Source organism: Lonchura striata, chromosome 12 (assembly GCF_046129695.1).
Source record: "Lonchura striata isolate bLonStr1 chromosome 12, bLonStr1.mat, whole genome shotgun sequence".
NCBI classification, from domain to species: domain Eukaryota; kingdom Metazoa; phylum Chordata; class Aves; order Passeriformes; family Estrildidae; genus Lonchura; species Lonchura striata.
The window spans coordinates 6,200,768-6,213,774 of NC_134614.1; the positions used below are offsets into that span (position 1 = coordinate 6,200,768).

At 40.4% G+C, this 13,007-nt stretch overlaps 1 protein-coding gene across 3 annotated transcripts in view; it reads right to left on the reverse strand.

Moving 5' to 3' along the window:
- The window catches only part of IARS1 (isoleucyl-tRNA synthetase 1), a 93,681-nt gene that overhangs the window by 55,180 nt on the left and 25,494 nt on the right, over positions 1-13,007 (reverse strand). For all 3 annotated transcript variants that reach the window (XM_021530477.3, XM_077786068.1, XM_031505989.2), the window contains 3 exons: positions 8,323-8,445; positions 6,788-6,879; positions 2,372-2,470 (listed from right to left, as the gene is read on the reverse strand). In XM_021530477.3, the coding sequence (XP_021386152.1) occupies positions 2,372-2,470; positions 6,788-6,879; positions 8,323-8,445 (314 nt within the window). The remainder of the gene's footprint in view (positions 1-2,371; positions 2,471-6,787; positions 6,880-8,322; positions 8,446-13,007) is intronic.

Consider the following 13,007-nt stretch of genomic DNA (forward strand, 5'->3'; position numbering starts at 1 on the left):
AAAGTTTGTCCAAGTATGTTTAATCTATTTCATCAGAAAGGATATCTATCAAGAGGGCAGCTATTCTTAAGGGACAATATACCTATCAGTCATTTATAGGAATAAAAAAAGCAATGCAGTCAAACCCATTTTGTAAAGGTTAATATAGTCTGAAAAGCATTTATCCCAAATTTTCTCATTTTCAGGACATGCTGAAGCCCCAGAGAGTCCAAAAATAAATTTTTAAAAAGCTACATATTATTCCTGTGACACTTTCAGACATCAAGTCTCTTCAAAAGCAGAAAAAGTAGGCTTTGGGAAGGAAGGAGTTCCCTAAATTTAAACAAATTAATACTGCAGAAGGCCAGCAGTCTCAATGCCAACTTCAGAAGCTACAGCCCAAACAAAACTGGCATCAATGGAGAACACATGAAGAAAACCTCAAAAACACTCCCTTATTTTTTATAAAAGTTGGATTTTAAAAGCCAACTTCAAGATTACCCAGTATTCAAATTACTATGAAATCACATAGTGGAAATACATATTATTTATTAATAATTCTTTGATCATACATCTCTACTTGCAGCTATATTCCCAACAAAAAGTTCCCCAAAATCCTTAAGACCATATGGTTTTAAGAGGAGTCCTGAGGAATCAGTTTTATATTCAATCATGGAATTGTGTTTAGACTGAAGGACAAATGGTTCCTGTAATTCCAAGCATTTTGAAAATTGCCAAATTATGTCATTGCCTGCTCTTCTCACCCAACCTTTGCAACAGCAGCTCCAACATTTGCTTCCACTTGTATCCCCAGTACTCAGCACTTACAAAAAGTACCACTGAAACCCAAACATGTGCATGAGGCAGGGCTCAAACTGATCAGTAATTCTTACTAATTAGTGGTGGTGGTCACTTAGCAGCTTCTTCCTGAAGCTCTGCTTCTGGAAAAGCAAAACTCATCCATTCAAGCACTTCTTAACAGGATCATTACATTTTTCTTCTGTTCATGTGAAAATTAAGTATGCAGGTCTACTGTCATCCCAACAGTGAAAGCATCTTGAGGAAGCTAATTAAAGCTAAGAACAAACACTTTCACCCCCTCTCCAGCTTATTTTTGCCCCAAAGGAGGATCACAGTATGTTCTGCTGTGGAAAACAGAAAACAGCACTTACTAATCCCTAAACTCTCCTGACACAGCCAGACTGGGCATGTGCTGCTTGGCAAAGCCAGGCTGCAGCATTTCTGGGCAGGCTCTATTCTGGATCACTGACTTTTCCCACAGATCCCAGGATTTACACTGCCTGCACCACGTCAGCAGTTATGCAAAAGCTGCTCATGGAGAATTTAACTGCCAGCTACTGTCCATGAAAAAAAGGCAGCACAAGCTGTAATTGCTCACTGAAGGTTGAGTCACCTTCTTTACAAGAGGCAAATGAGGTGGGAGAGGGGTGGAATCTCAGCTCTCCCTGCACCCCTCATAAGGAAAGACTGAATGACGTTCTAATCTCCAAGCTTTCCTCACTCACTGGGAGGTCTCAGCCTCCCAGACACAAGTGATGGATGACAGGAAGGGAAATAAAAATGCAGCTTATGAAAGTGGAAAAGATAAGGTCCTTTTGTTACTAACACACCACAAACCCAGGACTGACTCCCTAAAAGGCCACCAGCACCAACAGTTCCCTTTGACTGCACTTAAAAATACATTTAATTTGTTATCTAAAGCTCATCTGCTGTTTTCTACATAAATCTCACACAAGTATTTTTCACACTCCCTATATACATGTCAAGATCTCATTTCTGCCATTAATAGAATTTTTTTATTTAAAACTGTGTAACTGAGTTTACCTACAACAATTAGGGCAGCTGGGTTGAGCTTTTTGTGGCTGTTTGGGGGGAGAATGGGTGTGGATTTTTTTCTTCAAATGCACCTATGATGAAGTAATCAAACTTATCTGTAATAACTAGATGAAAAAACCCACAACTTGTCAAAAATCAGTTTAATTTGGAACAACATATACACAGCACTAAGCTGTCTCTATTACTGTCTCAGGTGGAGCCTTTTGGGAAGAACATCCCTGCTTCTGGAGGAGGATTCTCCTCTGCAGTTTCTCTCATGCTGAATTGATTAGGTTTGCATAACATGATTGGAGGGCACTTTTAATGACCCTGTAATGTATTTCCCTGTAAATTACTAGGAAAGAGATAACCTAGATAAAACTGAGATAAAACACTGTTTAGAACTGGTCCCAGTAGCACTGGCTGAAAAGGAGTGGAAATAGGAAACAGAGTGAGCACAGGAGCAGTGGAATTGCTTTGGAGAGATCCAGCACACACCCCCTACCCCCCAAGTCCAGGGAAAGGAATGAATCAGATTTGTGCAGGGGCACTTTACCAGTAGCACTGGGCATTATTCTCCAGCAGCTTCTCCACCATGTGCTCCACTCTGACAAACCAGCTGGGCACAGCTTTGTAGATCAGTGGAGTATCTGACCTGTGCAGAGAAGAGAATAAAACAAACAAAAACATTTTTAAATGCTACATTATTTATAAAGTGCTCTTTAATATTTATTTTTGCACATGACAGTCCCCTTTCCACAGACTGAGCTCACTGCTGCTGAAATATTATCACAGTTAAAGGTTGGGGTTTGTTTGGTTTGTTAAATTACATAAACTGTTACACTTATGTGAACTACTATCTTGAAATCCAGTACTGAAAAAAAACCTTCACAGCCTTCAAACCCAGTATTTCAAGGAATTTGTATAGCAAGAGCAATCATGAGACTGTTCAAACGACACTGGAATTTGAAACTTGTGCTCCTACATAGTACAACATGATGAACTTCAGTAACTATTAAAATGAGTCATATTTCAGTCTTCCACATGAGCTCATTCTGCATCACTTTTCATGTGTACATGAGCCTGAAAAGCCAGGGAACATTATGCTGTGCTTTTACTACCTGCATTTAAAATAATAATCACAAATCATAAAGATGTAACAGCACCTAGGGTTAACCAGTAGAAAGTTCCATTGCAGGAGAGGGAAAGCAAGAAATAAGCATACAAACGAAGTTTTAAATATATCTTAACATATTGCTTACTTCAATAAGTACTAAAAGAAAATCCTTATGGGAGAAGAGCAGTTTCACAACCTGGGATTGCTTAGAAATGGAAACATGACTGGCCAGAGCACAGATTGAGCAATTTCCTAAATTACTTGGGAAAATCAATATCTCCAAGCATCTGACTGCAGCAACCTAACCCAGTCTCTGATTTATCAGTTCCATAATAACCGCTTAAGGTCTTGAATAACTGTTCAGGAAGCACATCCTTCTAAAGGATTCTGGGAGCCAGCAGTGGGCACAGGTCACTAGCAGGAGCTCAGACATTTCTAATCCTTCACATCCATCCCGTTATTCCATGATGAAAGGGGAGAAGAGCCCTAGGGGATAGGATGTGTCTATGGATACAGAGAAGCAAACAACACTAAGACAAGAAGCTCATTCTCCTTTCACATCAGTCCACCCCATAAAATGTTTCTGAAAAATATTACTTTTGTTTAAGTCACTCTGGTTCTTGGCAATACACAAAAATTCACCAGCAAAGATCCTGAGAAACTCCTGTTATCTCCCATGTGCAGTCAGCACTACAAATGTCCCATGTCCATGTGCAGTCAGCACTACAAACAGCCAAAGTTTAATCCATTTTACTTATATCCACAGCAAGAACACATTTGAAATCCACCAACTACTGCAGACTATGATGTAAATTAAAATTGCTACTGTGCCAGCACTTGCTAAAGGTGCACCTGGCTGACCCACAAAAGAAAGAAAACCCACAGCAAAGGTTGTTCAGACCTGAAAAGCTGAACTCACAGTGCACAAAGCCCAACAATAGAAAATGCATTGTTTCTTTTAACACTGTATTTCAAAAGACTTTTCATTTTGACTATAACCTGTATGTTTCCATGTGCTTAAGTGTTAAAGTACATATAACCTTAAAGGAAATGGTGAAAGGTCAAAGTAACAATAATGTTGTTGTGTCCTAGCTATTAAATGCAAACCTACTGATGGTTTGTTACACAAATTTAAGTCCTAACAACTTAAAAAAGGGAACAGTTCAGTTCACTCCTCACACAGCAGCAAGACACCAATAAAAAATAAAGCATTCCTCAAACTATAAGGTGTCTTGGTTTCACTGAGTATCTTGTTTCAGATGTGCTGAAGAATGATAAATCTCCATCACAAGATCTCAAAGAACTGGAAATAAGAAGAATAAAAAACTGATATTAAAAATTTCTCACATGGTCTTAACATGTTGGGAAGGAAGGCAATGATGGCAGCCAGCTCTGCGAGCGGACAGCAGCTGGGGCTGGCTGGCCCAGGGGCACTGAGCGGCTTCAGGAAGGGAGGATCCATGACAAAGGCCCAGCCCGGGAACCACTCCCCACCCAACACCGAGGTTGTAACACCTGATAAGCACCCACAGGGCTCTGCTCCTCCTACACGAAGGCAACAATAAAGGGGAGAGTGCAAAGTTTCCCTGAGTATTTTTCTTCTGGCTGTACTACCAAGCAGTGCCTCAGCAGGAGACTGCAGAGAACAAAACAATAAAATCTGCCCAAGCAGTGACACCTCCCACGTTTCTGCCCATCATGACTGGTGAGAAGCTTGAGGAATCCAGATGCAACTGGATTTTACTGTAGAATCAAATGAGAAATACTCATTGCTGGGTTTTGTTTTCCATCAACACAAGAGGAAAACCACCCAGACAAAGTCTGATGCATACGAAGTTCCCACCTAACCATTCCTCTCTGTCCCAACTGAACTAAGTTTTGTTTCCCTTACAGACAGATCCCTTAGAAACACATCAGAACAATCAAATCCCATTAATTGTGATCTTATTCTGTTTTCATTTAGGAAGGAAATTATCAATAACTGAGCCCATGCTTCTTGGCTTTGCCTTCTCTGGCTTGGAAAAGTCAAAGCTCCACATTTGCCAGTGGAAGAGCTCCCCAACACTGTTCCCAAAGGAATGGCAGGCAGGAGCTGTGAGGGACACTCCAGGTGTCACAACCAACAGCTGCTGAACTGCTCAGACCACACAGACTCCCAAGATCTCACACGTGCACAGAGCAGTTCTGACCAATGTCCACCATTTTCAGCAGTTCCAATAAAGACAAATTTAACTGAGGACTATCTACTGTATCCTTACCAAGCTGCTGTGTTTTTCTTATTTTAAAGTTTAGTTGACAGAAAATTACTACATAGAGAAGGACCCTGATTTCATGGTACGTAAAAGAAGAAGGCAAATTTCCCAACATTCCAAGGATTCAACAACTGCTTGGTTTCAAGGAAAAGCAGTAGTACCTTAAGAAGAGTCTGATTGCAAAGTTTTCTTACATTAATCAAAATAACTTATAACTATGTTCAAAGTTAAGAACTACTCTTCTACTTTTAGCATATTCCAATTATGGTTTGATTTGTGATGGCAGTGAAATGAGCTTTTCAAGTAGAATCCATTGTTCAGTCCTTCCCACCGGATAATTTGCTGCTAGGTGCTGCCTGCAACTTATCATCCATCAACAAAAATGTCAACAGAGTGGCAGGATTAAAGAACTAGTATAGAATCAGCACTTCTACATCCCTGCTTTTGTCTCAGAAGGCCATGACTGGATATTTGAGTTGATACACAAGAAAAACACAAGCTTTGCTTGATTTTGGGCCTGCCATTTTTCAAAAACTGTCCCAAATCATCAAGGACATAACACTTGAAGAGTAATTTCCCTTCTTCCTCTAGGCAGCTGCTAGAAACAAACCAATCTTGCTGTTCAAGAGAAAGCAAAGGTTATTTTTGCTATAAATTAAAGATAAATGTACCCTGCTAGAACACTTCACCTGGCAGAGTCAGAGCCAGACAGAGATGAGCTTTTATCACAGCTCTTTCAGTACAGGTGCTGTATACATCAAATAGGACTAAACATCTTCAAGCCATTTCAGATAATTAAATTAGATATTTTAATTTAAGTGTGTCTTTGCTCATAATAAGAATTTAATACTCTACTAAAAGATTACTGAAGATTCTATTTTTTTTTTATTTTATATTGTTTGGTGATTTTTTTACAACAGCAATTGTAGAAATTTCAAACCTGGGAGGACACTAATAAGAAGAAGCTTCATTTCTATATTAAATCTAGAGTCTAGCCTGTATTCCTCAGAACCAAAATTTGTTTGTTCACTGATACTGAAGGCCCATGGAGAATTCCACACGTAGACTTCCCCCAGAGACATCTACCTAGGGAGACATTTCCACATTTTAAGCAGCTGGGCTTCTTTCAAAGAAATAAGTCATCTTACAAGGTTCAAAAGAGCTATATTTTAGCAATTTTATTCAAAACATACAAAGCTTTAATACAAACATCTAAAGATCTTCTGTGATATGCTTATTTTGATACAATTCAAAGGGTATAAAAAAATCCTTTCCCATCACTCAGCTGCTTAAAAAATAACCTTTTTTACAAGAGGTGGTTAGTTAGGAGCTCTACACCAAGATATGAGCAACACAAACTACAAAAACACATTTAAAATCATAAACTAAATTTCAACACTGCACCTAAATTTATCAGTTTTATGGGAAAAAAAAAAATTCTTTGATGACTAAAGCAAAACTGGAGCTCTCCTGAATTAATAATCTTGGTTTATGTTACTTTGACTTTTGTCACGAAAATGAATGGGGAGGGAATATGGGAGAAAGGTGAAAAAACTTCTGTGTCAGAAAGCTCAGCTCAAGGCAGGTGCAGGTGTGTGCTTACCTCCAGCAGAAGGGGTAGCTGTGCTGGAAGGTGGTGCTGTGGATCAGCCGGCCCTTCTCCTTCAGCCATCTGATGATGTGCTTATCTGCATCCTAAAAACACACATTTGCCTTGGAATACACAATTCACTCAGCTACCACAGGGTTTGTCTCAGATACTCAAATTAAACTAAAAAAAAGCTATGCATAACCCAGCATTTACACACACACAAAAAGTTGCTATCAAGCTTATACATTTCCTGCAGGGCACTGTAAAATACTAAATTTGCAAAGTTATTTGCTCTCCAAGCCTTGTTGATTTACAGTGCCTTCAATGTGTCTCTGCTATATGGATAAATCAACATTTATAAATTAAAGCATCAGTCCTTTTATACCCTTAACTCTTTCCATATACACATAACTGTGTGTAAAATTCAAATTTTCTGAAGCACCAATACAAGCTAGAAACCACATTATTTAATATCCTAATGACTGTCTTCTAATTTTTTGGCAGGCAATCACATAGTGCTTATCTAATATTTAAACTTCCTGATACCACATTCCTCTAAAGTGACTGAATTTCAGAATTCGAAGCATATTTCACAGTACCTCACTAATTAACTGGGATTTACATGCTAAACTGGACGTGAAAGCTGTATATTGATAATTTTAGACAATCCACTGAACATACAAGTGTCAATATGACATTAAGGGAAAAAAAATACAAATATCTACGAGTGAAAAATTCAGTACCATAAGAAAATTTTCCAAGAGCTTTAAATTCAGATTTTTACCAGCAAGAAACTAAACATGGAGCCTCCAGTGTCCTCTTATTTGCCTTAATGCATAAAGCAGGAAGGAAAGATAGCTGATAGAATCCTCAACTTAATTGGAAAAGACTTTAAAGTCTTGTATTGCATTTGTTTACAGCAACATGCTTTGCTATCAAACTGTAGCAGCAGGGCTAAGAGCAATTTGTTTTCTCAGGACATGGAATTTAAGAGGCACTCCCTGCTAGGGACTTGTATCAGGAGCAATCTGGAGCTCCTATGGCCTCCTTTTCCAGGGATTCTCCTACATCTACTGGCAAATTCCCACTGCAACACAGCCCACAAGTGGGGGAAATGACTGCATCTCTCCCTTCTGGGGAGTCACGTTACATCAGCTGGCTGGGAGAAACTTAATGATGGCACCTGGAAATTCAGAGTTATCCAGAGGTGAGGGAGGCCCTGCACATGTGTCTGGGGACTCTGAACATGGCATTTCTGTCAGGAAAAAGCTCAGAGTGAGAGAGAATCTCTCTGGAGCAGCTGCAAACAGGATACTCCTCTGCCCTCTCACCACAGATAGACAACATTACTTGCATTTCAACTTTTTTCTCAGCTGCTTAATAAACAATTCCAACCTTGTTGCAAATGTTAAAACACATTTTAATTTCACCCAGATACCAGTCACACATTGAAAATAAGCCCACACAGGGAAAGCAAAGAAAGCTTTTACCATATATGAAATGTGTCTTCAATAAAGTAGTAATTTACTGTCTCCATGCCCACTGACCTTCACATACTGCCCAGCAAAGTCAGCCACTTCTGCTGTGAAGCAGCCTGATGCATCAACAGGACACACAGGGACAGAGTCCTTCTGAATGATATTAAAATCCATGCAGACTCTGTAATCATCCTGCAAAAGAGACAAGCACCAAGCTGTAAGAATACAAAATACTGGGTAAGATATCCATCCCTCAAAACAGAAATTAAATACTGAACAGAAAATGTGATGACTGGACAAGAAGAGCAAAATACTCAACCTTCTCTAATCCCAAATACTTAGGAGAAAGTCCTTTTTTATAGGATTGTAGTTTTAGTCATGCAGAAAATTATGATTTCTTCAGACTGCCACCTAGTACAGGGGATTTGTGCATGTTTTTCTATGCACATCAATGCATCTACACACACATGTATTTTTTGTCTCAGTACACACATACACACACGGAGTGAACAGCTCCAGGCAAGCATTGCATGGCAAAGGAACTCCAACCACTCCACCCTGCTTTTGTCCCAGCCAGAGCCTGGATCTGCCCAGCTCTCCAGCCAACAGGGCATTTTTCAGAAAGCAGGTTGGTTTAGTCAAAATAATTCTGGCATTTCACATAAGCAGTCCCATTTTCTGAATGTCTTAACAATCCAAAGCCTTTAAACCTGTATTTCTCAATCTTTTTTGGCCCATAGGCAATGGTACTGACCAAGAACCACACATGGACATCATCATATTTTTTTTCCTGGCCAGTCTCCACTTAAATTTTTAATTTCCTGTGGCAGTAAGAAGAAAAAAAGAAACAGTTGCTTCAGACTTTCCTGAACATGACTGAACGAAAATGGCATCAAAGAACAGATTAAAACAAAATAAGTAAGGGGATAGAAAAGTTAAGATTTTACCTCGCAGTCTGAAGTGACAGTAAATCTGTATCTTACCCAGTCACAGCAATGTCTGACAGGATACACAGCAGCTGTTTGACAGGAGCTGCACCAAAAGCACCCACTCAGGCTGCCCAGGGACACACACCGGAGGCAGTGTGTAAATACACATCTCACAAGCCAGTGCTCCACAGCTCCCTGCCTTCTCCTCCCCTGGCCCTCACCAACACAGGTGAGGCAGCCCTGGAGTGCCAGGGCAGGGCTGCCATGCCCTCTGTGGCCTCATCCTGTCCCTTCAGCTCTCCCCACTATCCCTGAGGCTCCCCCAGGCCAGACCTGTTCTGTTTTAAAGAATGCAACTCATCCACAGACAGGAAAGTTGGCTGCTTCACAGATCAAAGCTTTACACACAGAAACAAATCCCAGCACTGCCACCAGAGCACAGCCCTGTCCAGCAGCTGCAGAAAGCATCACACAAATATTCCCCTGCCCTTGTCACCCACTCCTGCAGTTAGGACATGACTGAGATCAGCCCTTCTCTGCTGGCCTTGCCTCAGAGGCACTGAGGGGCTTACAGCACAGGCCAGATGACAGAGCTGATGCCAGCTTGGCAGTGAGCTGTTCAAGCTTTGAAGCAGCAGCCAGCACACAGCACAAAGCCTGGCACACTCAGAGCCCTGCCGAGGATGGCAGCACAACAAACCCTGCCCCGGGCAGCACCTGCCCCAAGGTGCTTCAGCTCCACTTGCAGCACTGCTGCAGCTGAGGGCACACAAAGGCCTGTGCTGCTCTGCCGGTCTGTGTCACCCTGATTTTTTAAGGTTTTCCAAAGCCTTCTGAGTTTACATTCTTGTAACAAACTTTCTCACACAACTTTCTGTAAATAACCTATTGTTTTGCATTCCTTCATAGAGGTGGAGAAATTCCAGTGTCGTTGGAGAGGTGGCACGTTCACGCTCCAATCCATTGGCTCCTTTAGAAAACTATAAATGTTAGAGTCAGAGAAAATAAAAGTCTCTTTATTGTAACAATAGCAGTGACTGCGTCGTGCTTTCTTGTGTCTGCACTCAGCTCCCTGCTCCTGAACAACCTGAACATGAATGGAATCAGCTGCCATTTGACTTAATGAAGACTTCCTTCAGTAACCACAAGGCAAGAATATATTCAGGCAAATACAAGTAATCCACAAGCGCTAAGCTCAAATAAAAGCTAAGATCAATATCAGTTTTTTCCAGGATAGGAGCTACAGTGGTCATTCCTGTACCTCCAAATCCCTCAAAAGATTACACACAGAAATCGTAATATACAAAATTAAGAAGTAGAAACTATTAAACAGCTCATTTGTGAGAAATCAAAAGCTTTTTTATGTGAAATTTTAACAACAGAAACCAAAGTCAAATGTTCACCTTCAGCACCTCTTAGCAAAAACCAGTATCACTTTTGCCAAAAGTGTCAAGTACTGAAAAAAAAGTGCATCAGTAACAAATCTATGAAATTTGTGTGTCACAGCCTGAACAGGCACTAGCAGTATTGCAAATTAAAAATTTGTATGCAAATTCAAGTGTTATTAAAGCTTTTTAAGTTGACTGCAGGTACATCTACATATGATGAAATGCCTGAGCAGCTGAATTTTAGTGTCATGTTAATCTGGAGGTATAATGAGTTTACCGTGTTTTTAATACGGGTTTGTCTTGTTCTGTGAGCTTTAATTTTGATGTCTTTTGAACTGAAATAATAGAGTGCTCTGATATGGTGTGGCAGTTTGTATTTGGCAAAGGCATCACATGAGACAATGAAGCTACATCTGGAACTAAATGAAAATGAATTTTTACTTTCAATTTTTTTGGAGGCAGATACATTGCTGAGCTATCAGCAACACAGAACATGTATCAGTAAGTAGGATTAAAAAAAATAAATAAAACCCTGACTTTCCAACTTTATTTATCAAAGGGACTCACTTATATTGATGGGAAGGAACGGAGACAAGACCCAAGGCTTATTGCGAAGGATTGTGTTTTATTCTTCTCCTCTGACCATCCTGGTCCAGTTATTCCTTTTCTATTTACCTTCACCTCAACAGGAAGGTGCAGAGGAGCCAATTAACCAGGAACACAACCCCATCTGCTACCATGAACCACCTCCCATTTTTCAGCTAAGCCTGTCTAAAGGCCAACATGCAACACCAGCAGTATTCCACACAGTCTCCTATATAATAATGACACCCTGAACTTACACCAGGACCTCTGGGAGCTTTTTTGAACAGAAATAATCTGTGGGCTGTCAAAACTGAATTACAGGCACCCCAAAAAGAAGCCAGCAGCTTTAAGTGCAACATACACTGTGCACTTTCCTTCTGAAGGCAGCACAGCTCATTGATTCAGCCCCTGTACCCAAAGTTATCTACTCAAACCTCTCCTTAGCTGATGACTGCAAGGTTTCATTTGTGATGTCTGTGCACTTTTTCCTCTCACAATGTCTTATGTATTTTTTTCTTTGTGAAGCATTTAACTGTTACTCTCAGGTTCAGGTTTTTTCCTAAAAAAAATGTTTTTCAAGTAATTGCTGATTTCCCAGGAGAAAGAGATTTTTTTTTTCCTCTGTGTTTACAAAACTCAGTGGGCTTATTAAAAAATCAAATAAAACAGGGCAGATAATCCTTGCTCTAAGAGGTCAGTCAAGCTTTCCAACAAGCTGTTTCCAATAAGTTTAACTGGACTGTGCAAATACACAAACCACTCCTAGAACAACCCAGGGAAAGCTGCTTCCAGAGCTCCTTCCCTGCCAGCAGCTTCTTCCCCTCCTTTCCTCCATCTCCCTCACCAAGAGTTCCTGACTCTAAATCAACTCTCACTCCTCTGGAACATCCAAGATTCAGCTCCAGGGGAGAGTGTGAGGAGCAGAAGTGGGACAGGATTTACCCCTCCTGAGGACACTTGACCAGCCACCACCATTTTCTCTATTAACTGCTAATACAGCCCACTCTAATTTTCTTTATTCAGAGCTATATTAAGCTGGAACATCTTTTCATATCAACCATCATCCTGACAAGGGAAACACCACCACAATGGATGTTCCCTTCAGCAAAATGCAGGGAAAAAAGGACGGAAGAGGATGGGCTATTTCACAGGAATACAAAGAGGCCTGTTGCTAACGCCAAGTTTCTCTGGAAATTATGACAGAGCTCATGGTCCAGGGATTGCTAATTGCTAGGCACTGCAAGTTTTTTGAGGGCATCTTTGGATAATGGCTGAAGACAGGACACTCTACAAAAAGGACAATGAGCCTAAACTAGTGCATTTAATTCAAGTGTCTAAAAACTGAAATTATTAAATCCATGACAAATTATTCCTCTTAGCCTTAAAAAAGAACACACTGAGGGAAGGGACAATAAAGACAGGAAAAAAAAAAAAAAGAATGGAATGCAATAAAATCCTTTCACACCAAGGGATAAAGTCTCAGGACAAAAGCAGTGAAAGCATTTTCTCATTCTCTAAAAGCCCAGCAAGTAATGAAATTGAAATGCTGAAGAGGGGCAGTGTCCTGAGCAGAACTGCTGTTCCCAACCAAGATCATCACTTAGCAAAGCCAATTTTCACTACCAGTGCCACAGATCAGCTCTTCCTAATGCTATAGCTTCAGACTCTGATAGAAGCTAAGCTCAAGTGCACCCAAAAGACCCAGTGGAGAGTTCAGCTCACACACCACCACACAAATCAAAGCAAGGGACACAAAAATCTCCAGCCTAGTACAGGCACCAAGTGGAAGAGCTCATAAGAATACAAAGCTACATTATTATCTTACATTTTTAAGCATCAAATGGGAAGATTT